Source organism: Grus americana, chromosome 5 (assembly GCF_028858705.1).
Source record: "Grus americana isolate bGruAme1 chromosome 5, bGruAme1.mat, whole genome shotgun sequence".
Lineage (NCBI taxonomy): Eukaryota > Metazoa > Chordata > Aves > Gruiformes > Gruidae > Grus > Grus americana.
Window position 1 is genome coordinate 1,490,252 of NC_072856.1, and position 27,346 is coordinate 1,517,597.

Genomic DNA, 27,346 nt, shown 5'->3' on the forward strand with positions numbered 1-27,346 from the left:
CTTATAGTCCTGTCTTACCCTATAGCACTCCACCCACGGAGCTTATAGCTCCATCCTGCCCTATAGCGTAGTGCCGCCCCTAAGCTCCAGCTCTCCCTCTGGCCCTATAGGACAGTCGTGGCCCGTGGCCCTGTAGCAAGGTGCCACCCCTCAGCCATCGCTCCACGCTGCAGTATGGCACAGCACTGTCCCTGGCTCCATACTACCCTATAGCATAGTCCTATAGAGAGTTCCCTACAGAAAAGGGCTGTATGTGCAGGAGGGCAAGGAGAGGAGCCCTGCAGCCCCCACCTGCTTCACCCTTCGACCCCCAGAAATCCCCGCTGTGCTCCCGGGGCCACCCATCCCGACACAGACCTGTAATAACACTTTGATTTTATTAAAGTTCATCCAAAAACACAACAATAAATAAAAGAAACGCCAAAACCTGCTGCATATGGTACAGGATGAGAGCAAGGGGACCGCCGCGGTGACAGTCGCACCCCAGTGCTCTGCTAACTGCTGACTACCCCCCAAGAGGGGACAGGGACAGCGAGGTGACACGCTGAAGGTGCAACTCCACCTCCCCGAACTGGACCCTTACGGAAATGACGAGTAAAAATAGCACCACCGGCTGAGCCAGCGCGGGGTGGGACGGCATCAGCTCCGGGGGACGTCACCTTGACGCAGGCACCGTCCTGGGGCGGGGATGGGGGCCTGCGGGTGGTGGCCGAGGCCGGGCCACGGGGCTGCTGCTAGTTGCGGCGGTACAGGCGATCCCGGGTGGCCACGCTGACCTTCTGCTGGTAGTCCTCCATCTTGTCATGCAGCTTCTGATAGAGCTGGGCGAGGGGCACAGCAGGCATCAGAGACGAGGGCTGCCACCCTGTCCCACTCCGTCCCGCACCCCATTCCCGCTTTCCCTCCGCTGGGGCAGGAGCAGGCCCTCCCGCAGGGTGTTTGCCATCACCGTTCCTTTCCCCGGGGCAGCTGTACCTACCACGACGTTGTACTGGTTGGCGGTGCTCTCCCGCAGCGCCTGGAGCAGCTGGTCGATGGCGGTGTAGGGCAGCCACACCATGGGGGCCGTGGCGGACAGCGGGAACTGTAGAGGGGAGAGGAACCCTTGTGTTGTGCTCATGGCAAACACTCCTCACTGCAGCCACGGCAAGGAAGAGCTCCCAACCGCCGCGTCCCAACACCTGCTCGTCCCACTGAGAGGTCCCCTTCTCCTCCAGGGTGCGTTATCCACACCCATTTCTCCTGGAAGCACCATCACACGCAAGTTGTGGGCACGATACCCAAACCCCAAGTGGGATCTGCCCCAAGGAACAGTCCACCGCATCCCAACGCTGCAGGTGAGCTCACCTCGATGCCAAAATACTGGTGCCCTTTGCCCAGCACAGCGTCTACGTACTCCAGGACCAGATCCACAGCCTCCTCCAGCAGATCATAATTCAGATAGAGACGCAGCAGCTCCGCAGCATCCACTTTCTACGAGCAGAGAGGGAAACATCAGCCCAGGGAATGGTGCTGGGAGCCGCCGCGATGTTGAGAGGAACCTGCTCCGAGCCTCAGTAACAGGCACAAAGCATCCGGCATGAGTTCCCAGAGCTGGGAAGGGGAAGGTGGGGCAAAGCTTGCAACAAGGAGGTGCCCAGCGAAGCAAAGTTGATCCGGCAGCTCTGGGACAGCTGGGTTTTTTTTTTTGGCCAGCAGGCAGTATGCGCTGAGCAGTCACCCTCTCCCCGTTCCCACCTTGTAGCTGTTGATGAGCCAGTTGGGCAGAGGTATCCCGTGCGCCAAGAGCTTGTTGATGACGCAACGATGGTACAGGCTGTTCTGGGACGGGTAATGCTCCAAATAGGACGACAGCAACCGCCAGGCTTCATCTGTGGCACTGCAAGGCAATATTTCCCCTTGGAACCTGTGCCAGGAGCCCCTGCTGCTGTCTGCCAGGCCACAGCGTGCTCCAGGGAACCTGTCCCACTGCCCGGGTTCAACGCGTGTGCTCGAGGCCCAGCAAAGTGGGGTGTGCTGCGTACAGCAGGCTGGGGAGAGCACGGTGACAGCATGGAAGCACGGCTCTCCCCATGTCCCAGTCCTGCAGATTTGTTTGAAGTGGTTTTTATGAACCTCCGGATTCCTGCAAGGCTTTTTGTCTCTGGAAATGATCCACCCTCGTAAAGAGTGGCTCCGCTCTTCTCCCCCACGGACAAGGACCCACCTGGACTCCTTGGTGGTAACCAGCGCGGAGAGCTGGTTCGCTGCCAGCCAGTCCCAGGCCTCTGCCTGCGCCGCCTCCCCTCCCAGCTGCAGCTTGATGCACCTGGAAGACAGAGCAGCGCAAAAATGGGTGCTGTCAGAGCCCAGCCCTTTCACCCTGCCTTGCCACGGCTGCCAGCATCAAAGCCAGCCCTTGCAGGTCTATTCCCAAGCAACAGCAACGAATTAGCTGGCTTGGCAGGAAGAGAAGGCTATTACAGTGATTTCTAAGCTGCTCTAAGAGCTGGAGAGGAATTAATAGCGACTCTGATGTTAGCAAGCTTGGGTAAGAGATGCCCTCTGTGCATCCAAGCCGCAGGAACAGGTTGCAGCAGAGCTCCTGAACAACTCTGCAGGCACAATGCATCTTCTGGAGACACGGAGAGGCCAAGGAGAAGAGGAATCCTGGGGTCAGAGATGAGCCATGAGAGCACAGAAACCAGACAGAAGAGCAAGTGCTCTTTGAGAGCCACTCAGGCTGTCAGATGCCAGCTCTCTCCCCGAAGTCATGGGGAAATCTCTCCCCTCCATGACCTGCTCAGCAAGGCTCCCTTATTTTTCTTTTTCAGGTCTGAAGAGCAAGTTCCACCCTCAAAACCACAATGCCAGCAGCTGCTGAGGCTGTACGCAGCGTTAACAGCCATGGCGAGCAGACAGGTCAGGACAGCGCTGGCTTCTGACCCTGGGGAGCTGCGAGCTGTGCCCTGCCAAGCGTCACGCAGCGCACGTCTCTCCAGCCATGCGTTACCCGAGGCAGGGAGGAGAAGCTCGCTACCTACTTGAAAGTGAGTCCCTCAAAGATGGGCGTCAAGGGCAGCTTGAACGTTTGGCACAGAGTGACGGCGGTGTCAAAGAGGCCAGCCCGAACCAGGAGAGCAAGCGTTTCCTCGGGCGTAGAGTTGCCTGCAGGGAAGGAAGACCAGGTAAGCGCCTCTCCCAGTCTCACCCCAGTGCTTACTGGGGCCTAACCCTGCACAACTCAGAGAGAATTACTTCTCTTCACCGACCCACGGAGCTGTCCCTGATCATGCACCAGCTGGGGAGGGGACACAGGCAGGAACATACGGCCCGTAGCCAAATGCTGCCGCTGTTTAGGTGAGTAGGGAGGGGACAGCATTGTCGCTGGCGCCGTGGGCCTGTATCCAAGCAAACAAGGCATCTGCTCAGCTCCGCCAGTGCAGGCAGGAGGGGCAGCGGCAGGAGGTGAGATGAAACTGTGGCGCTCAGCTCCCTGCGTCTCCAGTTTGCCCTCAAACCAGCTGTTCGATCCTTTCCCTGCAATCCCTTACTGGGAAGTCATCTCCTCCTGCTACTTAAAGGAGGAAAATGTGTACATGTTGCATAACTCGTACCAGAGAGCGGCAGAACATTCTTAAAGGGTCGGGGGGAGGGGGGGGTCACAGCTTTCTGCTCCCCAGCGAGAAACAACTTTGACAAGCTAACACCATGTCATGAAGCAGGATTGTCCAGGACAATAATTTAAGCCTCGCAGCAAGTGCTTTGTTCTAGAGCTTTCTAATTCTACTTCATCTGGGGGCAATTTCCAGCAAGATTTCACACTGTGGAGGCGAATTGAATGGTCCCTGCCAGCTCCTGGCTTTGTCTCTGGGTCAGAACAAAATCGCTGCTTCCTCAGCGGAGCTACAACTGAAAGCGCTGTAACTAGCACAAACCTCAAGGGAAGCGAGAGGTGGCCGCGCTGCATCCCTCTTACCTGCCACAGCCGCTGTTGACAGGTCATGCTGTACCAGAGTCAGCCGGATCCGGGCCAACACACACTCCCTCTCCAAATCCTCCAGCTCCAGGATCTCGATTTGGTGAGTTGCTGTGAGAGATGGACACAAAGGGCTCTCAGCATTGTAAAAAAGGGCTCCTGGGGCACTGTGCAAAATGTCTACACCCCTCTGCCATCCTAAAAGGAGTCGTACCACAGAAAGCACCAAAGGAGGGGTCAGGTTTTGCTGCCCCTTCCTTGCTACCTTGAACTGTGCCTATCTCCTTGAGACAAACCTCCCATTCCTCCTCCATTAGAGATGTTCTCTAATGTTTGGTAACAGCTGCTGCTGTGACCGCCAAGCATATGCTACAAAAGAGCTCATTCAGAAATAATTGTTTTAAAAATAAATGCCTGACCTTATATTTTTCTACCATCATGCTGAGGATTACGAGTCTAAGCTGACCCCACCATCCTGTGCTTTGGTAGACACAGAGTGGAGATGTTACCAGCACAGACTCACTATGTCAGCAGGGTTTCCAAGAGCACAAACAAAAGTCGTGAACAACTAGAAATTGCCTCACAAAGGCTTTTTTTTGTTTTTAATTACAAGTTATTTCCACTGAAAGCAAAAGCGCTGACAAGACAGCAAACTGCAGAGGAGTGCACGCATATCGCAACTGAGAGACACCAACACCGGAAGAGTTAACTAGCTTAAAATCCCCCAAATTATTGATCTGACGGAGGTGAGAGCTGCCCTGAGCCATCTCCCGGCTCACACGGGAGCAGCAGAGCTCCGAGGCCAGGGGAAAGGCTGTGGGGACACAACAGTCAGAGGAAGCACCAGGACCGGGCACTTACTTGGAACAGCTGTGCACTCCCCATCGTGGCTTCTCTTCGGCGATGCTCCAGGGCGTTCGTACTTTCAGGAAAAAGCAGAAAGAGGGTTTATGCCCACCTGGTTTCCAAAAAAACCCAAAAACCCGACGCAACCCCAGCTCTCCATTTCAAGCCTTGATTTGAATCAGAAAAGCCATACCACCACTTGGCAGGTCAGGTTACATTTATCTCTGGCTATCAGAAACACGGCACAGCATTAGCTGATCAGGCTACGGTCACCACCTCCCCACAAACAGATTTGAAACACAAACCACGTTACAGTAATTCTCTTTTTGACTGGTTTTCCGGCTGTTCAAATTCCCCAAAAAGATTTGCTCTGTCTTCAACAAAAGCTGATATATTCCCACATACATACACCAGCCCCCTCCCAAAAGTTGTCCTGCTTCCATCCTGCTCCAAAAAGGGGCAATGACATGAGGGTGAGGGATAGAACCGATGTCGGAAAGGATTTTGGAAGCTCCTTCCCTAATGTACAGCTGTAAGTGTCCCCCGAGTCAGTAGCTCAGGTCAGAGGCTCCGTAGCAAGCTCAGCATTTCCTACCACAGCTCCAGAAGCTGGCTGCACTATCCAGGCATACTCCGGGCGGATCAACCGTAAGCAGTTAATAGCGGCGAGGAAACAGTTTCCCTGTTTCTGGAGCCCTCGGAGCGTCCGCACCTCCCTGCCCAGGCGCATGCCGTATTCGAACATCACTGTTCCAGCTGAGGAAGGAAGGGGAATAATACATCAGCCAAGACCCAGGACAGGCCACCCCGCAGGGATAGGGCAAGCAGTTTCCCAGGCAGGCAGGCTGTTACGCTACAACGTGCCCACGCCAAGCTTTACCCTTGCGGTAGTTATGGCGGTAGATGTGGAAAGCGTACAGCAGCTCGTAGTAATTGTGGGTCATCAGGTCCACCGCTCGAGCGTGAGATTCGATGATCCCCACAACCTGCAGCACACAGAGGCTCAAATGGGTCGAAAATCCCTTTAAAGAGAGCAGTTGTGCCTCCCATCCTCCCAGCACAGGCCGATTACCTCATTATGGAGGTTCACGTAGGGGAACTCCACCAGGTCCTGGAGCTGGGAACGCTCGCAGAGAACCACCACTAGCTGGCGCAGACAGTCCAGCTGCCTGCGGAGAGAGAAGCCCGTTCTGGAGCAGCGGAAACAAACCCATCTCCAGGGTGCAGGCTTTAAGACATGAACATGCCGCTTTGTGACAAGCTCCACAGCAGGTTTTTTTCTGGCTTAGAACCAAGAAGTCCCTTCAGACTTCTCCTGTGCTGGAAACAAAGGTCCTGGACAGCAGAGATCCTCCTCTCTGCAAGGGTCTCTCAGGAGGGCAGTATCCCTCCCTCAGCCCTGTTGGGTAAGATTTTCTTCAGCCTCAATTAAAACACATTCCTACTTCTCCTTTGAGCGTCCATTCCAGCCGTTCCTGGTCATCACATCCTCCTCTGCTAGGGTGAAGCTTCCTCTGCCCAGATCATTTCCCAGAAGGTACTCAAACTGCAATTCAACCCCAAGTCTTTATTAAACTAAACTGACTGGACTCCTAAAGGTTTGCAAAATACAACGCCACGTGCAATTCTGTAGCCATTTTTTTGGCTCTTCCCTGAATCAGCTTCATTTCCTTCCCACCGCTTCCTCTTTTCAGGTAGTGCCGATCCCAACTTTTCTTACAAAAAATGAAATGTGCCTTTTTAAACACACCTTTACACAAGCTAAACCAGAACCTCTTAACACAGCAGCCATGTCCTACCCTAAAGTGCAATCTTCCTTTCAGTTTGATGGGAAAATTGGTACATGGACCTCTGAGACAAGTGAGCATAAAGGCATAAAACTGTCACCTACCTGCTTGGATCTGGGTTTTGCGTTAAGGCTACATATGCTTCACTGTTGTGTCCCAAATCCAAGTGATGTTTGAAGATGCACGTCCTCAAAGTAGCCTGAAAACACCAAAGAGCACAAAGCAGCATGTTTTAAGTTATACATCTAAAAACAAAGTCCCATCTAAGCTCCCTGGAGAAACATCTTCATGGAAAAGGAGCGACCTGTACCTGGCTTCTCCAGTCATCTGCCGATTCCATGATAGCCAGAGTAGCCAGCTGGATGACCAGCTCCGGTAAACCAACCATGTCCAACAAGCGCAGAACCTGGAGAAGACAATACTCTAGCACTGGCTACAGCAGTGCTGAAGAACGGGTCGGGTTGGTGAGGGGGTTTTGTTTGTTTGTTTTTAAGAGCTACTCCTGCCCCTACTAAGCAGAAGAGCAGTCAAACGATTTTGCTGATGTTTCTAAGCAATTAGACTTTTTAAAAAGGCAAGATTTTGGTAAGTCACAGAGATCTGAATCAGATCCCAGCACAACAGGTCCAGGCTACGGGTTTTCTGGAGGATTCATCTCCGCACATGTGAGTTTTCTGAAACATTTTAGCATTGACAGTTACAGTGAACCCCTGCGACAGAGATCCTGTCCTCAAGCACGCACGCAGCTGTATTAGAGAGAGAAGTTCCCTCTCCAAGGGCACCTGACAATCCTTCTGTTTTCTGCATTTTCAAATCAGGGAATCTCTAACAATAAACCGTGGTCCAAGCTTGCAGCTTGTCCAAACTAAGATATTATGCAAGAAGAGAGATCCTATCTCAATTTAAAGACATTAATTTTAATTTGCCTCAAAGCTTAATAACCTTCCCCTTAAGCAGCATCTTACATCTAGCCTGGACATGTCTGGCTTCTGCCTCCAGCGGCTGGATACCACCCTGCCTTTTTCTGCTGGATAACAAAGTCCTCTGCTATTAGGAGACTAATAGGTGGAAAGTACCTAGCTGTCACACTGTAGTCACCTCATCATCACCCCTGCAAAGAAAGTAAACAGACTACACTGAGGTTTCACCTCCTCAAAACCAGTATGTTTCCTGAGTCTCAAAGTCAGGGACCAAGCGGGAATTCTCTCTCCAAGCAGTGTCTGCGTGGAACGATTTGGTGCCAATTTACTTGGTCAGGACCGTGTATGCTGGGGCAGCTCAGCCCTACCTTGTTGTAGTACTGCAGGCGCGGAGTGGAGACCATCTCACCCTCCTCAGGCTGGATCAGCCTGTCCAAGAACTCTTCTCTTCCCACCTCTGACGCAGCTTGGCAGAAACAGTCCAAAGCCTAGAAGCAGACCAGAAAACAGTTTCTATGTGCCCCTTGGGGAATCGATCCAGCCTGCTGTACTGGTGAGAGGATAGTGCTGCCCATTCCAGCTCCAGTGTATGAGACCTGCTGGCCCCAAACTAACGAGAACTTCCCCAAGGACAGATCCCACCGTCCCCCTCCAATCCCATTCTTTGCCCGAAGGAGGCAGAGCTTGAGAAAGAGTTTCCTGTCCTATACAGCAGAAACAAGGCTGGCCCTGCCTGTGCATTTCCACCTTCCCAAGGAAAAACGTCCCAGATCCCAGATGGAGGCAGTGCCAGGAGATGAGGGCCTTACCTTGTGCCCCTCACCCATGACGAGGTAGCACTGGCCCATCATGAAGCAGCAGGAGCCCATGTTCACGTGGCACCACGGCTGCAGCAGGCGAATGTATTCCTACAGGAGAGGAGGAACCAGAGTGTCAATTCAGGTCAGCACTCGCTTGTGACCTGCAGGCACCCAGTAGCAGAAGAAGGGTTAGGTCTCTAACACTAAAGCACTGTTTTGGTGGCCCTTTTAGCTGCAGTGCTCACAAAATTTCCCACTCTTCCAGCTAGAGGGCTGGTTTCCCCAGCCCCAATGTCCCCTTGGTGCACAGATGGAGAGACATCCCCCCACCATGCTCCCAGGAAACAACCTGCTCTGAATAGCTCCAGTGTCTGTAAGAAGTGCCTCAGAAACAGCACCCAACATCCCCCAAAATCAGACACGATGCTCTCTACAACCGCTGCAAACCTGAAGTAAGGAACCACAAAGGAAAGGTTACTCTGGCATGCACAGAGCCTGACCAGGAGCACACATGTGTGAAGGCAGCAGGAGAAGAGGCAAAGCAGGCATTAGAAGAGCAGCAGCAGGGCAGGAGAGGGAGAGCAGCCAAGGAAGGCCATGGATTACAGCAACAAAGTGACAGGCATGGGGTGGAGCACTGATGGCACCAAGGACACACAGCAAATAAAGCCACAACACAGATGCTGGCCAGGGTGACAGGACACAACCTGGCCCCGTGCCTGCTCTGTCGGGATAATATAAGGGCTGCAAAGTGTCATCACCTATCAAGAAGCAGCTAGGAGGCACGACGAAAACTCAAAAGCTGGCATCCCCAGTGCCTGGGAGAGTGGCGTATGCTCCTCATACTTGGAGAAGCAGAGATGTCCCACTATCAGGGCTCTGGGACTCAGCAGGAAAGGAGTAGAAGCCAGGACCTGGCAGTAAAGCTAAGGTCTCACCGGCCAACCTGCACCTTTGTGAGTGCGTAACCACACCAGCACACATGCCTCGCCTACCCCAGCCACAGGTCAGCTAAAAGCCACGTGGCGAGTCCTCTGAGCCCGGATTCACCACACAGATTAGCCAGCTACAACAGATAAATCCCACTCCAGGCTTGCTCAACAGCTTGTCACACAGAAAAAGCAACAAGGAGAGGTTTGGCCCTCATCCCAGGCCAGTGCTTTGGTCACTAGACCTTCTCTGTGCCTGCCTGTTACTCGCAGGGTGCTTCCTGTATCTTCACCTCTATTTGGGTCACCGTGCTCACGCTCGCAGCAAATCTGGTGTTAGCTCCCTGAGGTCAATGCACTTAATCCAAGTTTACGTGACTGACTGGGATCAGTAAGCGTAACAGAAGGTAGCGGGGAGGAGGAAGAGCCCATTCCTGCAGAGATAAAAGTCTCTTGTATCTCCTCAAGGCGGGACACAAGTGAGGCGAAAGCAATGCAAGGAAATTCAAAGCGTGCTCGCGCCACGAGAGTGCACATATGCCAGGAGGCAGAACGATGCTGCCCAAAACCATCCTGGCATTTCCTGGCTCAAAAGCTCTGCAGATTTGACATTCTTCTCAGCAGCAACGTGAGCACAAAAGAAGGCAATTCAGCCCCCAGGTGTAAGTGACTGTGAGAATAAAAGCTTCTGCTAAGCACAGAAAAAACCCCATGTCACTAATAACGGCCTGCCTAGCCCTGCATGCCTCGAGGAACAACATCAGCCGGGGAATGAAATGCATCACATGGCGCTGCAGACAAGAAATCGTGCAGTTCAGAACTGGAGCACAAGCAGCTACAACTACCAAGCCCCTGAAGAGCACGGGAAGAGACGATGGAGAAACAGTGGTCTGAAATATAGCAGTCTACAGAGACACCTGACAAAAAGTAGTTCACTTGCCCTGCTACCAGGATGCTGGGAGCGCAGCTGGGGAGGGAAAGATGACGGATGTTCCTTACACCTTTTTTTTTTAACTAGTAAAGATATTTAAGAAATAGATGAGCCCTCCTGAAATGGTACGTCTGCTGCTGGGTTGAAGACAGCCTTCTGAACCCCCCAGTCCCGCAGGCAATCTGTTTGCAACGGCACCGCAGAAAAGGCTACGGGTGCATCAGCTAACAAGCTACTGCATTACGGGCTTGCTGTGATATTTAAACAAGCTCCGCAAAGACGTTTCTTGCGCACATTATCACGCTGTCAGACAAGCCCTGAGAGACTGAACTGCTCCATGAAAAGGGTATATAATAATCCTGAGCACTTATGCCTGGATTTTCTCAAAAACAGGTAAGAGGAAATGTGTAAGACTGCCGTCTTGAATCATGCCTCAACAAACTCTCTGTGGCATTTTCTAGGTAGGAGATATTTAGCAAAAAGCCCTTCTGTTAGTAAAGGTCGAGGCGGACACTCAGGGAACGAGAGGGATGCAAGGGGAAGATGGAAGATATTTGCTACCTTACAGTTTGTTCACTGTGCTGACACTGCAATAATTACAGGAGAGATTTCTAACAATTCTCCAAAAGAATCGTTCCTTTCAGTCCATTTCATCTGCAGGACAAACTTCCAGCCCATCATCTCCAAAAGGGAGATGTGGGAGCAGAGCATCCTTGGGGAGATTAGCTCACATCTGAGCTCAGAGAGCAGCGACTAGGGGAAAGCAGAACAAACTCCAACTGGAAAGATGATTTTTTGGGTAGCATTTTCTAAGCAGAGGTAAGGCGGTCGCGCACGGAGCTCACGTTGCGTTACACCTCTGCATCGGCCAAATCACAGACCTGCACCCACATGTGGGAAGAGACTATTGCACTCGCTCCTGCTCTTCCCCTTTCAGCTTCTGTGAGAGAGCCGGCGCGAAGCACTCACCTGCAGTTGGGTGTACTGACAGCTCCCCATCAGGCACTCGGGGAAGAGGAAGCCAGGATTGCTGGGCCATCTGAGCAGAGGTTAAGGAACAGAGGACGATCCAGTCCAGAGAGCTTGGAGAACTAGTCTGAAACTCGGCACACCTCTGGCGCTCAGTTTGTGGGGGGAAACGAGAGAAGATTAAGCTGCTCTTTATACAAGTCATTATTCTGTAATAAGATTTATCCATATTAGAACAAAACCATTAGTACATCTAATCCACAACTGCCCAAATCTTGTTACCCTTCCAAATCTCCCAGCATCACACCTCGCCAAGTCAAGTTGCTAGAGCTCAGGGGCTTAAAGTCAAAAACTCAAATCCATTATTGTGCACCTAAACAGGACGGATTCTGTGAAATCTTAAAATACTCACAAATCCCATTAACACTAACAACAGTCACTTGTTCAGGAGACTTGTCTTTGAACTTTGGGTGTGGAAGACATTGATTTTGGAACCGTACGAGGCTCAGTGGTGGAAATGCACACTGCAGCCCACCACCCAAACCCCTCTGCTAACCTCAGCCCTCCTCCCGCAGTCCCACTGACACTCCCAGCCTCATCGCTGGGACGCAAAACGCAGCCTCCGCGCGATCTCGCACAACTCGCCCAGGGGCTCTGGCACTGCCACGCTGCACAAAAACTTCCCCTTGGTTACAGCCCAGCGAGAGCGAGTGGTTTTACGGCCAAGGATACAGGAGCGGCAGAAAGTCAGCCACTATTGCGGTAATGAGATGGGGCCAGTTCAAACTTGTTTCAGCCAAAGAGGTGTTCGGTTGCAAGAAGAGTCGAGATATGATGTGCTTTCTGGCCACTTCCTGAAAGAACAGCTCCACAATTGTTTGAGGGCCGGATACTAAAAATACAAGTTAAAGAAACACTGAGAAGAGGGCCTGCAGCAGAGATCCCAGGCTTTCTACACCGTGCTGTGCTCATCAGCCCAAACGTCGGGGATTAAGTCAGAGCAAAACAATAAGCACGTTCAATACTCAAACTTGTTGGTTTTGGATTTCTCTTGCTGTCTGGTTAAGTCAGAGGGAGTAGCAGGAGATCAAAGAGCCACGTACTGCAATGTTTATTAACTGCAACTCAATTAGACCACAAAAAAAATAAAGGGCCGCGCTCTCTCTCTAGCTGTACTATTCACAACCCATCTGCAGCTTTCCAGTACGACCGAGTGTTTTGCAGGGCAGGGCTGAGGGAGTGCTGATTCGGCTATCTGGCTCTGCTCAAATGCCTCCCTCCCTCATTCCAGCACCCTAAGCACTCCAATCTCCCATTAGCTAACTGTTCTAACGCCTCTCCCCAAGCTGCCACCTCCTTTCTATCTTCCCCACGTTTCACATATTTTTCCTGAAGCACAGCGGCCAAACAGGACTTTCCTCATGAGCGGGCCAAGAAATAACCCACGACACTGGCACACACAAAGGATGTTTTCAATTTCGCTTTCATGCACTGACATTTACGTGGAGGGAACTGCCTCCTGAACCGAGACTTTCATTCAGGGAGAGTTCAGGCTCTGAAGATCGCAGCCTGCTTACAAAGAGCACAGATGCCCCAGGCCTGACAGCAAGCGGAGGAAATTCTTCCCCAGCTCACAGCCCTTCACATGTGGCACCGCTGCCTGTTTGTCACGGATTTTCTCAGCTCCCTCTGAAGCGTCTCAGCCTCGAAGTGCCACGCAGACTAGTCACAGCAGGCTCTTACCTGCACATTTTCTCCCCTACCCTGCTCAACACCTCCCTCTGTAACCACTTCAAGGTACGCATCCTCCTAATTACGTTGCCTTACGTCCTCCCACATTAGGATTTCTCCCCCAAGACAGTAACCCAAAGCATACGTCTTCGCAGCGAGACTTTTAAAACACGAACCAATTATCAGCTGCAATTTCCCCCTCGAGACACTGGCTGTGAGCAACACTCAGGTCTGAACTGCAAAGCGTTGGAAGCACAAGCGTGTTTTGGGGAAGTATTTCTACATTCTCTTGCTTCCTCGAGCTGCTGCTCCTGCTCACTGTGAAATAAAGGCTAACGAGCAGGGCAGACCTGGTCTGACCCAGTACAGCCACCACAACGTGCAGAGCAAGAGATGAACTTGGCTGATATTGCTGGGGCCAGAATTAATAACGTTTGGCTGAGCGAGGCCTTCCCATCCTTCTCAGGCTGAGAATAAGATCCACATCTCTGGTCCAAGTCCAATGCTACAAGGTACTTCATTGTTGTTGTTGGTTTTTGGTGGACAGCGTGATAAACATCTCCGCTTAAAGCAGGGTCATTCAATCAGGCACTCCATTAGCTCACTGCGTAAAGCATTTCCTTCGGGTGGCAGAGACGCAGAGTGTAAGAGGTATAAATAACAGAAACCGAGAGCTGATGAACTGCGGACACCTTACCTAGTCTATGCGGTGTTAGAGCAGTGGTGTCTGCTAACTCCAACACAGAGAGATGCTGCAGATTAGATTCCCTAGAGAAGAAAAAGCCATCAGTGAAGAGACAACAAAACGCCTCCTGCTTTAATTGTGCTCATTGTTCAACTCAAGTGACTCCTACTGCTGAAAAAGGCAACAGCGCACAGAACAGCGAGACCTCACACGGCAGAATTAGCACAAGGCAAAGAGTCAGCTCAAAGCATGGAAGAAAAAAAACCAAAAAACCACCCTCCCCAGCACAACCTGACTCCTAGAGTGATACTCCCACTGCAACCACCAGCTTTTCATACCAGGAAGGGCATTTCAGGTGGATTTAGCAGGAACCTACAATCATTCAAAGTCAGAACGGACAGAGTAGAGACTTACAGCGTGTCGACAGGGACGTCTGACGCCAGGCGCTGGCTCGCCCACCTGATCAGGTAGTAGGACAGCAGCAGGGGAGAGGTGCGGTGCAGCAGGTCCTGCTGAGACTGGAACAGCTGTCCCCCTCCCAAAACCACCTGCAAGCAAACCACAGGGACTGACACACCAAGAGGCTGAGCGATGGCAGGACAAGGGCAATCGGTGAGGTCTCTATCAGGCCCAGCTTGTCCCTCCTGCCAACACCAAGGTGAGGAGTAGCCCAGCAGTTAACTCAACCCACCCAGGAGACCAGCAGGACTCTTGCACGTGCCAGAATAACCCAGGCACAAATTACAGCGTTGCCTCAGGACCAAGGGCTGAGTTAGCTATTCTGGTGGCTCAGACCCCACGGGGAAAGTTTAACAAACAAAACTATGTGTGCTCTGAGCGCTTCTCTAGCCTGCAAACACCAGCACCTCCAAAAAGGTGCTTTGCACTGCTGTAACAACAGCGCTGAGAGTGAAATCGCGGCTCTGCTGCAGAGACCACCTCGCGGCCCGGTCCTGCTGCCCAGGCATTGCATCTCTGCACGCTCCAGCCAAGAGCAGCACGGCTAGGTGACACGGGAGGAAAAGCAATCTGTGCTTGTGAAGGACACAAGCGCGTTGAGGTGGCAAAGCAGCAGTTCGTCATCAAGCAAGCAGCAGGTCACGTGCCTTGAGAGAGCCTGGCTCCAGAAGGGCACCTTGCAATGGGCTTTAAATGCTCCCAGGGCAACCTTATCCAGGAAGAAGGGGATTTATTTTCAACCAAGCAACTACTGAAGCATTGTTTCCAGGTAAACAATGTTGGTTTAAACAACTCTCCTCTTGTCTGGGGACCTGTGCCACTCCCCTGCGTCCACCCAAACCATCAGCACCATCGCTTGTGCAGCCATGCAGCCAACGGGACGGACCCAGCCCAGCCCCACGACCACAAACACAGCTGCCATCACGGCGGCTGTTTGCACTGGCTGGAGCAGCCTCGCAGAGGATGAAACCACGGCCTTTGGGTACACACCGCTGCTGTGACGCAAAGGTGCTGCGCTGCCAGAGAACAAGGCTGCAATCATTTGCGTGCTGGGCTGCATGGTGGTGTGGGAGGGATGGGGAATAGATGGGAGAACTGTACGTGCTCAGGCAGTGCCGTTTCAGACAGGAGGCTGGAAACGATGCCCTCCTCCTGCAAAGAGGGTTTTGCTTCCTGCTTCCTGGATGCTCAGCATGGAAAGAGACAGTTAGGGTGTGAGCGCAGCGCACCACTGCTTTGCTTAGAACGACAAAAGCGGCTGGAGGAGAGAACAGGGCTTGTCCAAGCCTTGGGCTAGTTCAAACAGCCTCCAGTGTTTTATGGGAAGAGACAGAGCTCACAGTCTGGCACCAGCAGAACCCCAGATCCAAAAGTTCAAAGAGCGTAGCAGTAGCTTCAAGGGCTGTACTCACAGGATCTCCAAGCCGCAGCAACAGCTGTTGGAGGATCAACAGGTCCCGACAGATCAGGAAACGGATCGTGGCAATCTTACACACCCCCCAGCAAACCACGTTGACAGCGGTACCACTACCGTACAGCTGGGTGAGGTTCATGCGCATATTTAGATGATGAGCTGAAAGATAAAATCACCAAGATAAGGGGAGGAACCAGACGGACAAGAACACTTGCTGAGCCGCCGCTTTCCCAGCCCAAACGCACTGCCATAGAGATTTCACCTCTTTCCATGTCAGTGTCTGTCTCGTAGTCCATCTCTCGGATGAGCACTCCGATGGCATGGATGGGGTTTCTGATCTCCTGCAGTTTGCTGTGTATATCCTCCATCACATTTTCCCTGGAAAGTAAAGATAATTAATAATAATATTAATACTAAGCCACATGAGCTTTAAACTCAAGAGGGCTCCCTTTCCTCCCTTAGCGCTCCTCTCTCAGCGTATCTGATCAGCCTGGACATTCTTGAAGGGAATCCTCTTCTGGCTTGGAGTTTTATTACAGTGCCTGCAGGGACCAGTCTATTTATTGCACTCCCCCAGGCTACCAGGAAATAACAGTCGGATAGCTGGCATTCCACAGGGGAATGATTTCAGGAGGTGAGCCCAGTAACCACATGGCTTGACCAAGGCTCTGACCTCTACCTATCGTCTGATGGCACTTGCTTTCCACACTGCAATGATCACCTAATAGGAACTTGTTTCTCTTCTGCTCTCTCTCATCTAAGAGTCCCAAAAATATCTTTTCAGGAGAGCCCCAGGCTACAGCAAGAGGGTCCTGGATGGAAAACCCTGCTAATGTCATCAATACCCACAGCTCCCCGTCTCTGAGGAGACCTGGAAAAGTCTCCTGCAGCACAGGGAGAGTCCGCACATCCCAAATGCACTTTGATGACAATTCAAGGACGGCTCCAGGCAATCCCTGCTCAGCCATCCGGGCCTCCCTGCAGGGGAGCTTCTGCAGAAACATCTCCTTACGTGTCATTAGCTATCAAGTCCTCCAGGATCTGCTCTGCAGCCTTTTCTGGAGGCTGGAGGCGGAAGCAAGCCATTTCCATGATGAATGCCATTTCCATGGAAATTGATTCTCCGATCAGTTGAAGGCACTGGACAAGACAGACAACATCACGAGACATCTCCAAATCTGTAATGAAAGAATCTAACTGTATATTTACAAGAGATTTCAAAGCGAAGGTGGGAGGACCATTCAAAACCCAGTTAGTTCAGCTTCTATCAGCAAACTACTAGTAGCAGATTGGTCTCAGTCCCGCATGTCAAACTGACCCTTCCCTGTTAACTACGAAGCCAAATTAATACATAGGAGTTGACAAGGGAAAGATTTGGGCTTTACTATTTGAAAAGTAAAAAATACTGATGCAACAATAAAACAATGACATTCCCTGCAAGGAATTTTCTCCAGCCACAGGTTGAAAGGAAATAATTAGTGCAGTATAAGAGCAAAAAAAAAAAAAACCCCAGAGCAAACGGTTCGGCTTAGCTCTACTGAGCAGAACACACTCTCTTCACAGCAGCTATCCGTTTGCAGCACCACCTCTCACAGCTGAGAGAGGATTTTCACATTCTTAGAAGTGATCTGAAAATCCAGTACCAAGGGTTTAAATCACTGCTTTGCAATGCAATCCTTTATGTATGCGTTTTTAAAATTAAGTCACTTTTTTTTTTTTTTTTGAGAAGTTTGAAACAGACAGGGCAGGAACTGCTAGCCTCCCAAACCCAGCCCAGGCCTCCAGCTTTCCTTCCCTCAGATCCAGAAATAGCTCAACCAAATGGATGACGGATTCTTCTTTATAAAAATATAAAAAAATCACTCGAGCATGAAAGTGGAGCTTAGGGAACATTTTCCACTGCCTTTTTCCTGTGAAACGTCATTCCATGACCAGCAAAGCATAGAGGGCACTGTGGCGACAATATTAATGACAACGTTTGCGCACGCTGGTATTTACTTCCCGGAGATGAGAACGGGCACAGTTCCTCTCCACAGCTTACACGAAAACATTTATATAAAAACATTTCACTAAAAACTAAGTTTGCAGAACCGGGCAGTTGAGCCCAGGGTGCTTAGAGGATCACAAGTTTCCTTCTCTTCTGTAATCTTTGAAGGGAGTTGTTTACTCCAGTAGCAAGACACAGATTGGGGAATTCTATGAAACAGAACCGCTTGCACCGAGTCAGAGCAGATCTTGCAGCTCTCGACAGGGACGGCAAAGCCGAGCAAGCACCCAGCCGAGATAACGTTAAGCAGGGTTCGTATGGGGGAGTCACCCACGTGCGCTGAAACACGAGCTGCTGCATCCCGCTCTCTCCACCAGGACTGGGGACCTGCCAGCACAAATTGAGCTCCAACCTGGCAGATCCGTCCCACGGAGAGCTGGCATGAAGAAGGCACCAGCTAACCGCAGCCTACACAGGTAGTTTGTAAGGCCACAAGGGCAAAGGATCCACCAACACAGGTCCTTGTCACCCAGCAACACACAGCCTGAAATCTAAGGTTCTTCCTTTTTAAGTTATCCAAAATGAGTCACAGCAGATTTGCAGCCTTGATGCTATTTTATAATTCGTGGCTGAGCACAATGGCAGGTTTTACAAAATAAAACTCCCTACAAATGCGAAAATAAGAAAACTACCTCCGTGTAGATAATTATGGAGGCAGGAGCACTTCAAGAGGCCGCTATGGAAACTCCCACAGCCCTCTGCCCAGAACTTCCCTGACATGCAGTGTTTCAGCCTCCAACAATGAAAGAACTCCATGTCTCCTCACTTACCATCAAAGATGGCAGCGTCATCCTCAGTCAGGAGGTGCTCATTAGAGAGGAGATAGAGATGGTCCACCAAGGAGCAGGGCATCAGGAAAGACAGGGAGCCCTAGAAATGTGAGGAGAAAGTCCTTCTCTGAGCTCTCCAAATCCACACCTCAGTCAGAAAAACTCCTCCCTGGAGATCACGGCTTCAGTTTGGCCGCAGTGGCCAAAGAGCTGCTGCCGCTCAGCCTCACCTTCTTCAGCAGGCACACCATGTTGGTGTAGGGGTTCAAGTGCAGGGCCAGGGGCCGTGAGAGCGCTTCTTGGTACTGAAGGCAGCAAGCATAGAACTTGGACCAGAACTCCACCTGCAGCTGCCAAAACTCCTCTGGCGAACACTCATATTCTGTCACGCTGCCCTGGAACTAGTGGGACCAAAACAAGACTTCAGGTTAATACAGGCAGGGAACCAGAGAGAAAAATTGTAGCGTTCACACTGCTGTCTTGTCTCTCATGACCAGTGTCACACCTTTACATGGTGAAGGTTTACAAACACCAGTTACGGTTCTCTTCCCCGCCACCTTATCATCAAAATGTAAGGCTTTTTTTCCCCACAGCAGTGAATCACACAGCAAACAGCAAGGGGAACAAACCCACCAGAACCATTTCTACACAACCTTAGATAAAGCAGCACCAATGATATCAAGGGCAGCACTGCAGATCTCTTCAAAAACCTCATGCATGAAGACTGCTATAGAGGATACAAAGTGCCTTTTTTGGTGACGTTTCTAGCAACAGTCTAAGCAGCCTCAAGGATGAACCACAGGTGGAAGGACTGCTGGCTTAGAGAATCAGACATATCAGAGGGAAATCTGGAGAAGTAGAATAAAATGGGGGAAATTCAGATCCAAAAGGACAGCCAGTTGATCTTTCAGATAGGTCCCCTAAACAGATTATCTTCTGGTGTCCAAAATAATAAGCAACAGCCCTGCATGGTGGTGGCCAGCACCCATGCACAGGGAGCCAAGAATGGGCACTGCGGGATGCGTGACCAGCAAAGCATGTCCAGGGAACAGGCAGGAGAACACCAGGAAAGAAGAAAGGACTCCAAAAAAAGAAGAGGGAATGGAAAAGCCAGGCAGGAAGGATGAAGATTTGTACTTTTTAAAAAAGTCACGTAACTCCTTTGGAAAGACAAAGGACAAAACAAAGCCTGGGGTCACTTTGCACCTCATTTAACTTCACCAAACCATCACAGTACTGAATACGATGGATGTAAGAAGAAAACATCATGTGGAAAAATAAAATAAACCTCACCTCGCTTTCCACGGCTAAGGTAACCTCCTTTTTTAACTCATCCCACGTCAGATCCATGTGTCTCTCAGTTCCTTGAGAAAAGATCTGAAAAGCAGCAAAGTAAACTTTTACTTTAAAGCAAGAGAGCTGTCTCCCCAAGGTTCAAGCAGCATTTAGTGACGTAAAGCAAACATGAGAGCATCAGCCAGCACTTCATGGGATGAAATCATTAAGAAACATGACTGGCTGCTAAATGTGGGGTACACTGATGTACTGCCAGCTTCACTCTTTTTATGTTGCTATAGGCCTCTGTAAGGTCACAGCACAAAGAATCAATACGGTCAGAGTTAGCAGAACTTTGGCTTTTCCATTTTTCCTGAAAAGGCACCGCATGTTGCCTTGCTCTGCCCTCCACAGTCCTAGAGCCAGAACTGAGCAGGTATGTTCTGAGAAACAGCACTACAGTGGGCTGAGAGTCTCCGTTCACCTGGCTAAAGCAGCGGGCAATGAAAAGCAAGCTCAGCAACCTGCTATCCTAACGGAAAAGATCTTCTGGAAACCACATTCTGCCTCCCGCCATCAGCACACACTGGCTGAAGTACGGCACAACAGCCGCTGACTTGGTTCAGTGACTGCTGACAGGTCTACAAACTATCACATGCAGACTGATGCCCGCCAAAAGCTCCAAGGAATCCCACTGCCTCACATCTAAAAGGCCAGGAAGGAGGAGCTGAACAGAGAGCGCACCAAATGCCCTCTCACTAACCTGTAAAGCCTTCTGGATAGCTGCATTTGTGAACCGGCCAGGCATGAAGAGATATTCCAGGTAGGTTTCCTGCAAAGAGAAGAAGACTGCAATTTAAGGAAACACGTGTCAAGAGGAGAGCATTTAAGACACTGCTGCTGCTCTTCCCTCCCATTCTCAAGCTCATCCCCTGGATCTGTATTCCTTTCCAGCTTCAGTTCACACCCAGACCCTGCTCCAGCCTCTCCCCTTCCAACCCCTTAGCAGTTCCCATGATCAAACACTCCTTTCCACACACTCCAGATCTTGTTTATTCACATGTCTCAAGGTTCTCTCTTGGCTGACTTGAAATTCCCCTCATCCCTCAGCTTCTGGTTTGATAACCATGCTTAGCGCTTTAATGCGGTGGTAATAGAGGCTAAGGCTCGTCCCCTTTCATTTGGAGTAATTTTAAGACTGTATCAATATAATTTGTACACTTGAACTATCTTAATGTTCTCCTGGGCAGAGAAGCGTCATCACTTCTTGTTGCTATTTTATAGTCGGCTCACCCTGGGGTCCTGATCGTGTCGAACCGTCACTTCCTCCTCAGGCAGTGGCTGCACAAAGACCTGGTTCCACTGGCCCGCAACATTTCTGGAAGAAAAATAAAACCAGAAACAGCTTTGCATTGCAGTGCTCCAACACAGCACACTGTGGAGCAGGCACCTGAACCAAACCTGTCACATTTTCACCACCAATCACAGACTTTAGAACAACCATGGCCCCTTAGATCTGGTAACAGAGGAGCTTTCACTAGTGACAAGCGACAGGAGAGCTTAACGGCAGCATTCCCAGCCCTGAGCTAACAAAACAGATCGGATTCCTTAATTTATATTGACGTTCTCCCTATCACATGTGGTCACCAAACAACTCTTAAACCAACCAGTAGATTCTTCTGCCTAAACGTGCACACTCACAGCATTTTTCTACCCAGAATTTAACTCCCTGGTTTGGTTGTGCACCAAGCCTGCCCCCTCAGCTTTATAGAGCTGATGCTTTCACATCACTGGTCTCCTCAAAACATCTTTCTTGGAAGGGACCAGCTGGTTATGTTTTGAAGGAGCTGTCGGTGAAGTACAGCCCTCACAGCAGACTCCACTCCTGGCAAGCCCGCCACTCGGCTTTTTACATTTTTCACATTCCTGCAGCTGAGCTGTCGTTTTACTATAAAGCAAAACGAAACAAGAACAAAAAAGAAATCCATGTAATCTGCACTGCAGGAAGACACAGTTGTGCACGTGACACAAACACTGCAATAGGAAGAACTGGGTACCGCTGCATCTCCGCACACTTCAGTCAGCGAAGCAGGGTAGGAGAAGAGTCGAGGAGCTTGATCAGTGCTTTTAACGAGCAGCATCTACCCCCGCAAGGCTATCAACACTAACAATTCAGTGCAGAAACTCACTGCTCAAAGTTGATGTATTTCACAACAGTTTGGTTCTCCTCGTTGTGCCACAGCGCCCAGATCTCAGTCGAGGTTAAGGCAAAGTCAACGAGAGTCTCCTAGGAAAGAGAGGGCATGTTTACCTTCTTATCAAAAATTCAAGTACAGCAGAGAGACAAGTGTAGTTAACAGCAGGAAAACATTCCCTCGTATCATTTAACTATGCTTTGGTAAGAATCCTTTATTCAGAGTTAAATCCCCACAAGTCCAGGCCTCTGATTTCCCAGGAAGCAATCCTCCCTCTTGTCTCAGTGCCCTCTGGGGCAGCCGGGCCCCAACACTCACCTGCGAGGAGAACAGGGAGGATATGTGGTCAAGGCTGTAGCGGTTGCTCTCGGTGCTCACCAGCTGGAAGACACAGAACTACAAACACATCTCGTAAGTAATTTGCTAAAGGACAGCTACGCTAATAACCAGCATGTTGCGGGGAAGCTCCTCTCTCCGGTCCGTCTCCTTGTTGGATGCTACAGTTACCAGACCCCTACGGGCTGAGGGCAGGAGGGCTGAGCTGATCACACCACAGACCCGAAAAGCCCTGAATCCTCAGGTCACTTGCTGCAAACTAAGTTCTGCGCGTTCCCACCAGGGCAAGCAGAGCACTAGCGGGACAGCACAAGTCGCGATACTCGCTTCTACTTCGCATGTGAATCCCCCTGAGACTGGAAAGGGTAAGCTGTCCAACAGATGAGACTACTCTGTGCCGTCATTCCCGTCCTGCTAAATTTATTATTCACCGCAAGAAACAGAAGTTCTACAGAAGTCAACATTTGGCAACGCACAACGATGCGTTCACACGGTCCCAGGAGCCCTACATAAATATACTATCAGTATTTCCATGCTTGTAGCTCCTTTTGGACCTTTCCTTTTCTCACGGCACATACGTGCTTTTGGGATCCTACCAGAACAGGAGGTGAACAAGTGAACTAGCACAGATCAGCTTAGTCACACAGGGAGTTCCACTCCCAAGGCAAGAGCACATGCATCTTGCAGTGCTTTGCAAATAAAAATGTTTGTTTATTCAGAAAGTACTGCTCTCTCCACAGGGTCAGACATGAAACTTTTCCCTATTTCTTGCCTTACAGACCCAAATCCAAGGGGGAATGATATATTTTCCACGTAGCCCAAGAACGATACATTCACAGCGAGGAAGGCCCGTCACTCCATACCTGCCCTCGCTTGGGTGCATGCATGTACACGCCGAGGTAAAGCCCCAGGGACTGGGAGAAGGCCAGTCGCAGTCGGTGCCCAGTCCCAGCTGCAAGCCGCAGGTCCCTGCTGACCGGCATGAACTCCAGCAGATCTGCAACCATCAGGCACATTTGATCCTACACAAAATAAAGGTATCAGGAAAGCAGCAGAGGACAAACTCAGGACTGAGAAACTGCCCTTCTCCCTCATCCTTCTGGTCAGTCTGCCCAGATCTTCCCCTAAAGGATGTAAGCAAAGCATCCATACGTGTACCTGAACCACTGTTAAGCTTTCCCCGTCTCACCTGTGCCCTCTCCCACCGAGCACACGGGCTTTCGGAGCCCAGGCACGTACGATAAACCTTCCCCTCCCTCCTGTAATGCACACACACATTCCAGCGCAGATGAGCCGTGAAAGCAGTTGTGCTGGTCGATTAGCTTTGGCACTGATATTTGGAGCAAGTGGCATGCAGCGAGCAGAGGCTTTTATTAACTTCTTGTTGACAAGGAGCCATGTTACAAAGACGCTCTTATCGCTGCTAAAACATTAGAAAATCCATTTGGCGTGCCTCCTCAGCTCTTGAAACGCTCCTGCCTGCCTTCCTGAACACTCCAGTACATTTGTAAATAACCTAACACTGCCTCTTACCCTACGCGCAAGGCTTTGCTGTAGAGAAAACCCACCCGCTTTCCAAACGCAGTTACAAACACACGCCACAACAAATCGCCCTGAATCCCAGCACGCAGAAGCTGCAGCCACAATTTAATGGCAGATCAAATCTACGCCAGCCACCCAGCCTTTATTCCTTAAGCCTCAGGCTATCGCCTGAGTGGTGACAGAAGATGCCGTTCCCCCGAATTCAGGCCTCGCTCACCTTATAGGACCACATCCGAAGTTTATGGTCCTGGCAGAGAGCAAAGAGAAAGGCATCGTGATCTAGGCAGTGAACAGAGAGGCTGATAGGCAGGTCCGATGGGCCACAGTCACCTCTGAAAATACAGAGTTTATTTCAACAGCTTAAAAGAAAATCAAAGCTAGCACATAGATCCGAGGCACAGGGTTTCTATCGCACTGCGTTTAAAAACAAATCAGTGGTGCGAGACCAGGAGGAGCGAGCAGCGTTGCAGGACGGTGTGGGCCCAACACAGCAGTAACACCCAGTTCTTCACCTGCTTTGGCAGAGCCAAAGCGCATCACCGGCTTTCCCAGCCCCAGCCTAATGCTCGCGGAACACGGGCAAAGGACCCAGAGGGAAGCAAGGATCCAACCAGCCCCAAGCAACGCACCGCCGATGGTCAAAATCATTCAGGGTGTCAGGGGAACTCGCTCCCGTTTCCAAGTAACAGGGCCTAGAATTTGGTTGTGCGCTCTAAGATACTGTAACGATTACAATCCAACACGGAGCCCAGTCTGCAAACAGAGTGTCCGTGTCATCTACACGTAACCTCTGCCAGTCAGGAACGAGCCTGACATTTCAGAACAAGGGCAAGAACATACAGCTGTTGTAATCCTTAATCTGTGCTGGCAGTGAGCCACATCCTGGGCAAATCCTTCGAGGCCAATTACTAGATATAACATATTTGTAGACACAGACACACAGAATCAGCAGGACCCCATTAAGATGAACTAATCCAGTGTTCAAGTCCCAACTTCCGCACTGTGATAGGTCCTGCGACCCAGTTAACTTTTTTGGCAGAGTATTTATAAATGCTGACTTGTCTGTCTTTGACTTCAGCTAGAAACTCTAGGCGAGAGAATCAAAAAGACAAAATTAATTCCACTAATTCGTCACTGGGCACTAACCTGATGGCAGTTGGCATCCAACCGGTAAGAAAACGCTGCATCACTGAGCTCTGTTTCAATTCCACAAGTGAAACCGTTCCTTTCAAAATAAAAGCCATATTAAGGAATACATTGAGCACTCATTAACAAAATATTTACTGCCACCAGCAAGGGGCTTCACAGGCATGATGTAAAAAAGCTTTTGAATGCGTGGAGTGAATTTGTACGACACACGCCAAAAATCCATCTCAAGCAAAGTTCAAAGCTAGGAGAGGGAATGCCACGCTGAACGGCGTTTTGCAAGGAGTCAGCCTGTTCCCGCTCCTTACCAGGCGCGTCGTGAGGAGGCAGCTTAAGGACGAAGATCCCCCCCGAAGCAGAGGGCAGAGCGAAGAGAGCCTCCCCCTCGCTGCTGAGCCACGCTGCCGAGGCGACAGAATTAGATGCCAGGCCAGGCACGCTGGGAATCACGTAGTAATTCGAAGGATCTCTGAAGTTGATTTTGCCGATATCTGTAAACACGGACTGCATTTGGCTCTCTGTTATCAGCTCCTGGAGGAGGGAAACGGCAGAGTACAAATCCTGAGCACACATACACAAGGCACGGAAAAAATAGCCAGACACCTGTGGAACAGCAACTGCGACGCTGCTACTTGATAAAAAGGATTTTTCTGGTAAGAACTCTCATCAGTCCCGCTCCTGTTTCCCTTACTGTTAACCCAGGACCACTGCTCTTTACGAGCAGATAGGAACGGGATTGCAAAACCTGCAATTTTCTAGCAGAATGCTCGCTTTCTCCCCCCCTCATATATTGTAACACCCCCAAAGGAGTCCCGCAGTCCATCAGCTGCTCCAAGACAGCTCTTAGCAAAATACTGGTAATGAGTCCCAAAACTGAGGAGAATCTGACAGGCTCCAGAAACACCAGGGGGTTCCAGCCCAGGGTACAAATCCCCACCAGAGAAACAGATCGGTTGTGGTGGCCTGACCCAGCTGGCAGGTTACTCTCATCAGTCACAGGAGAATAAGAGCAGCAAAAACTTGTGCATCAAAATCAAGATGGTTTAATAAGCGAAGGAAAGAAGAAAGTGAAGAAAATAAAACCAAACAAAGCGATGCCAAGGCAATCCCTCACCAGCCAGCCCCCAAGCAATGGTCACGTGTCCCAATTCCCTCAGTGTCACCAGTGTCACAGCACAGGGACCATCCCCTTGGCTGGGATCAGCTGTCCCGGCTGTGTCCCTTCCCAGCCTCCTGCCCACCCCCAGCCGCTCGTTTGGGGACCGGAGTGAGAAACAGCGAAGCAGCACGTGGCTGCTTGATGAGGGAAGAGGAAAAGAAGAATAAAAGTGAGAAAACTTGGGCATTAAGATAAAATAAAAATAATTGCTTAATAAGTGAGAGACAAGCAGAAGAGAGAAGAAAACAAAACAAGGGACACAAAGGCTGGATCGACCGTCACCCAGACAGTTCCTGAGCAAAAGATGGCTAACCCACCCTAAAACCCTCTTTTCTCTCTTATTGCTGAGCATGATTTTACACAGCAAAAAACATCCCTTTGATTAGTTCTGGTCATCTCCCTGGTTGCGCCCCCTCCCAAACCACTGCACACCCCCAAATCTATTCACGTGGGGGGCAGAACGGGAAACAAAAAAGGCTGTGCAAACACTGCTCAGCAAAAGCTAAATTATTAGTGTATTATCAACACTGTTTTGGTCACAAATCCAAAACATGGCACCACGCAAATTACTACGATGAAAATTAACTCTATTATGGCCAAAAGCTGTACAGGTGGGAAGCAGCACTTTGTGCCCGTGCTGAGAAGCACTCCAAGGCCTTTGCTATTTTGCAATGCACTTAGCAGCTTCGCTGAGGGCTCTCGAGGGGAAAGACCGAAGCAAGTGGCTGACCCAAGCAGGGAAAAGCCACCCCGTTACTCACACTGCGGTACATGCGGGCGGGATGCGACAGAAGCAGGCGATGCACCGTCTGCCCGGTGATCAGCAGGACAACCAAGTGATTCTGCACCTCGCAGAGGTGAACACCGCCCGGTAGCAACGGGCAACCCTGGATGTGGAGGCGTACAGCGTTGTTCAGTAGGTTAACGTCTAGAGATTCCTCCACCAACTCCACTGTGTCTCCCGATGTGGTCCTGAGGGAAGAGACCGGGGGAGGCGTGAGGATGGCGGGGACAAGCAGGGGCGGAGAGGCGGGCCAAAGCAGGGGACGATCAACCAGGCCCGGGGGGTAGGCCCAGCCGCGGAGGGGGGCCGGGGGCAGGCCCTAGGGCCTGCCCCCGGCCCCCCTCCGCGGCTGGGCCTACCCCCCGGGCCCGCACTCACCAGCGCACGAAGCGATTCCTAGTAGCGGCGGCCAGCTGTGCGCTCTCCTGGTAGCAGAAACCACCCGCGCTATCTCCATAACGACCGACGGGGAGGGGAGTCGTCCCCGGTGGGGTAAAAACCACTTCCCGAGGCCTTCGCGGTGGGCCCCGAACCGTCGCGCTCAGCTCCAGACAACTCCGCTCCGCTAAACCCGCCGCCATCTTGCCCACCGCCTTCCCGCCTCACCCGCGCGGGGCATCACGGGAAGGGAGGCGCGAAGGGTGACGGGAAGGGGGCGGGGCT

At 51.0% G+C, this 27,346-nt stretch overlaps 1 protein-coding gene across 1 annotated transcript; it reads right to left on the reverse strand.

Moving 5' to 3' along the window:
- Nucleotides 1–360: 360 nt before the first annotated feature.
- On the reverse strand, nt 361–27,285 carry NUP160 (nucleoporin 160). Its single transcript, XM_054828106.1, has 35 exons — nt 27,062–27,285; nt 26,661–26,871; nt 25,049–25,271; nt 24,741–24,819; nt 23,812–23,926; nt 22,916–23,074; nt 22,035–22,112; nt 21,711–21,808; nt 20,815–20,899; nt 20,285–20,353; nt 19,540–19,623; nt 18,477–18,647; nt 18,247–18,346; nt 16,442–16,607; nt 15,692–15,807; nt 15,428–15,588; nt 13,971–14,104; nt 13,569–13,639; nt 11,873–12,032; nt 11,141–11,210; nt 8,321–8,419; nt 7,880–7,999; nt 6,902–6,997; nt 6,696–6,790; nt 5,877–5,973; nt 5,685–5,790; nt 5,400–5,560; nt 4,820–4,880; nt 3,959–4,069; nt 3,024–3,147; nt 2,207–2,308; nt 1,738–1,879; nt 1,348–1,473; nt 980–1,084; nt 361–821 (listed from the first exon to the last, which is right to left on the reverse strand). Exons 1-35 carry the CDS (start codon nt 27,262–27,264, stop codon nt 735–737), a joined length of 4,185 nt encoding a protein of 1,394 aa, XP_054684081.1. The 5' UTR covers nt 27,265–27,285; the 3' UTR covers nt 361–734.
- Between the last annotated feature and the right edge of the window lie 61 nt (nt 27,286–27,346).

Coding starts and splice junctions, on each gene's coding strand:
- NUP160 (XM_054828106.1), bottom strand. CDS start 27,264: ATGGCGGCGGGTTTAGCGGAGCGGAGTTGTCTGGAGCTGAGCGCGACG. Junction 18,648..19,539: donor CCTTAGCCGTGGAAAGCGAG/GTGAGGTTTATT, acceptor TGGTCCCACTAG/TTCCAGGGCAGCGTGACAGA. Junction 6,998..7,879: donor GCCTGCAGTACTACAACAAG/GTAGGGCTGAGC, acceptor TGTCTTCTCCAG/GTTCTGCGCTTGTTGGACAT.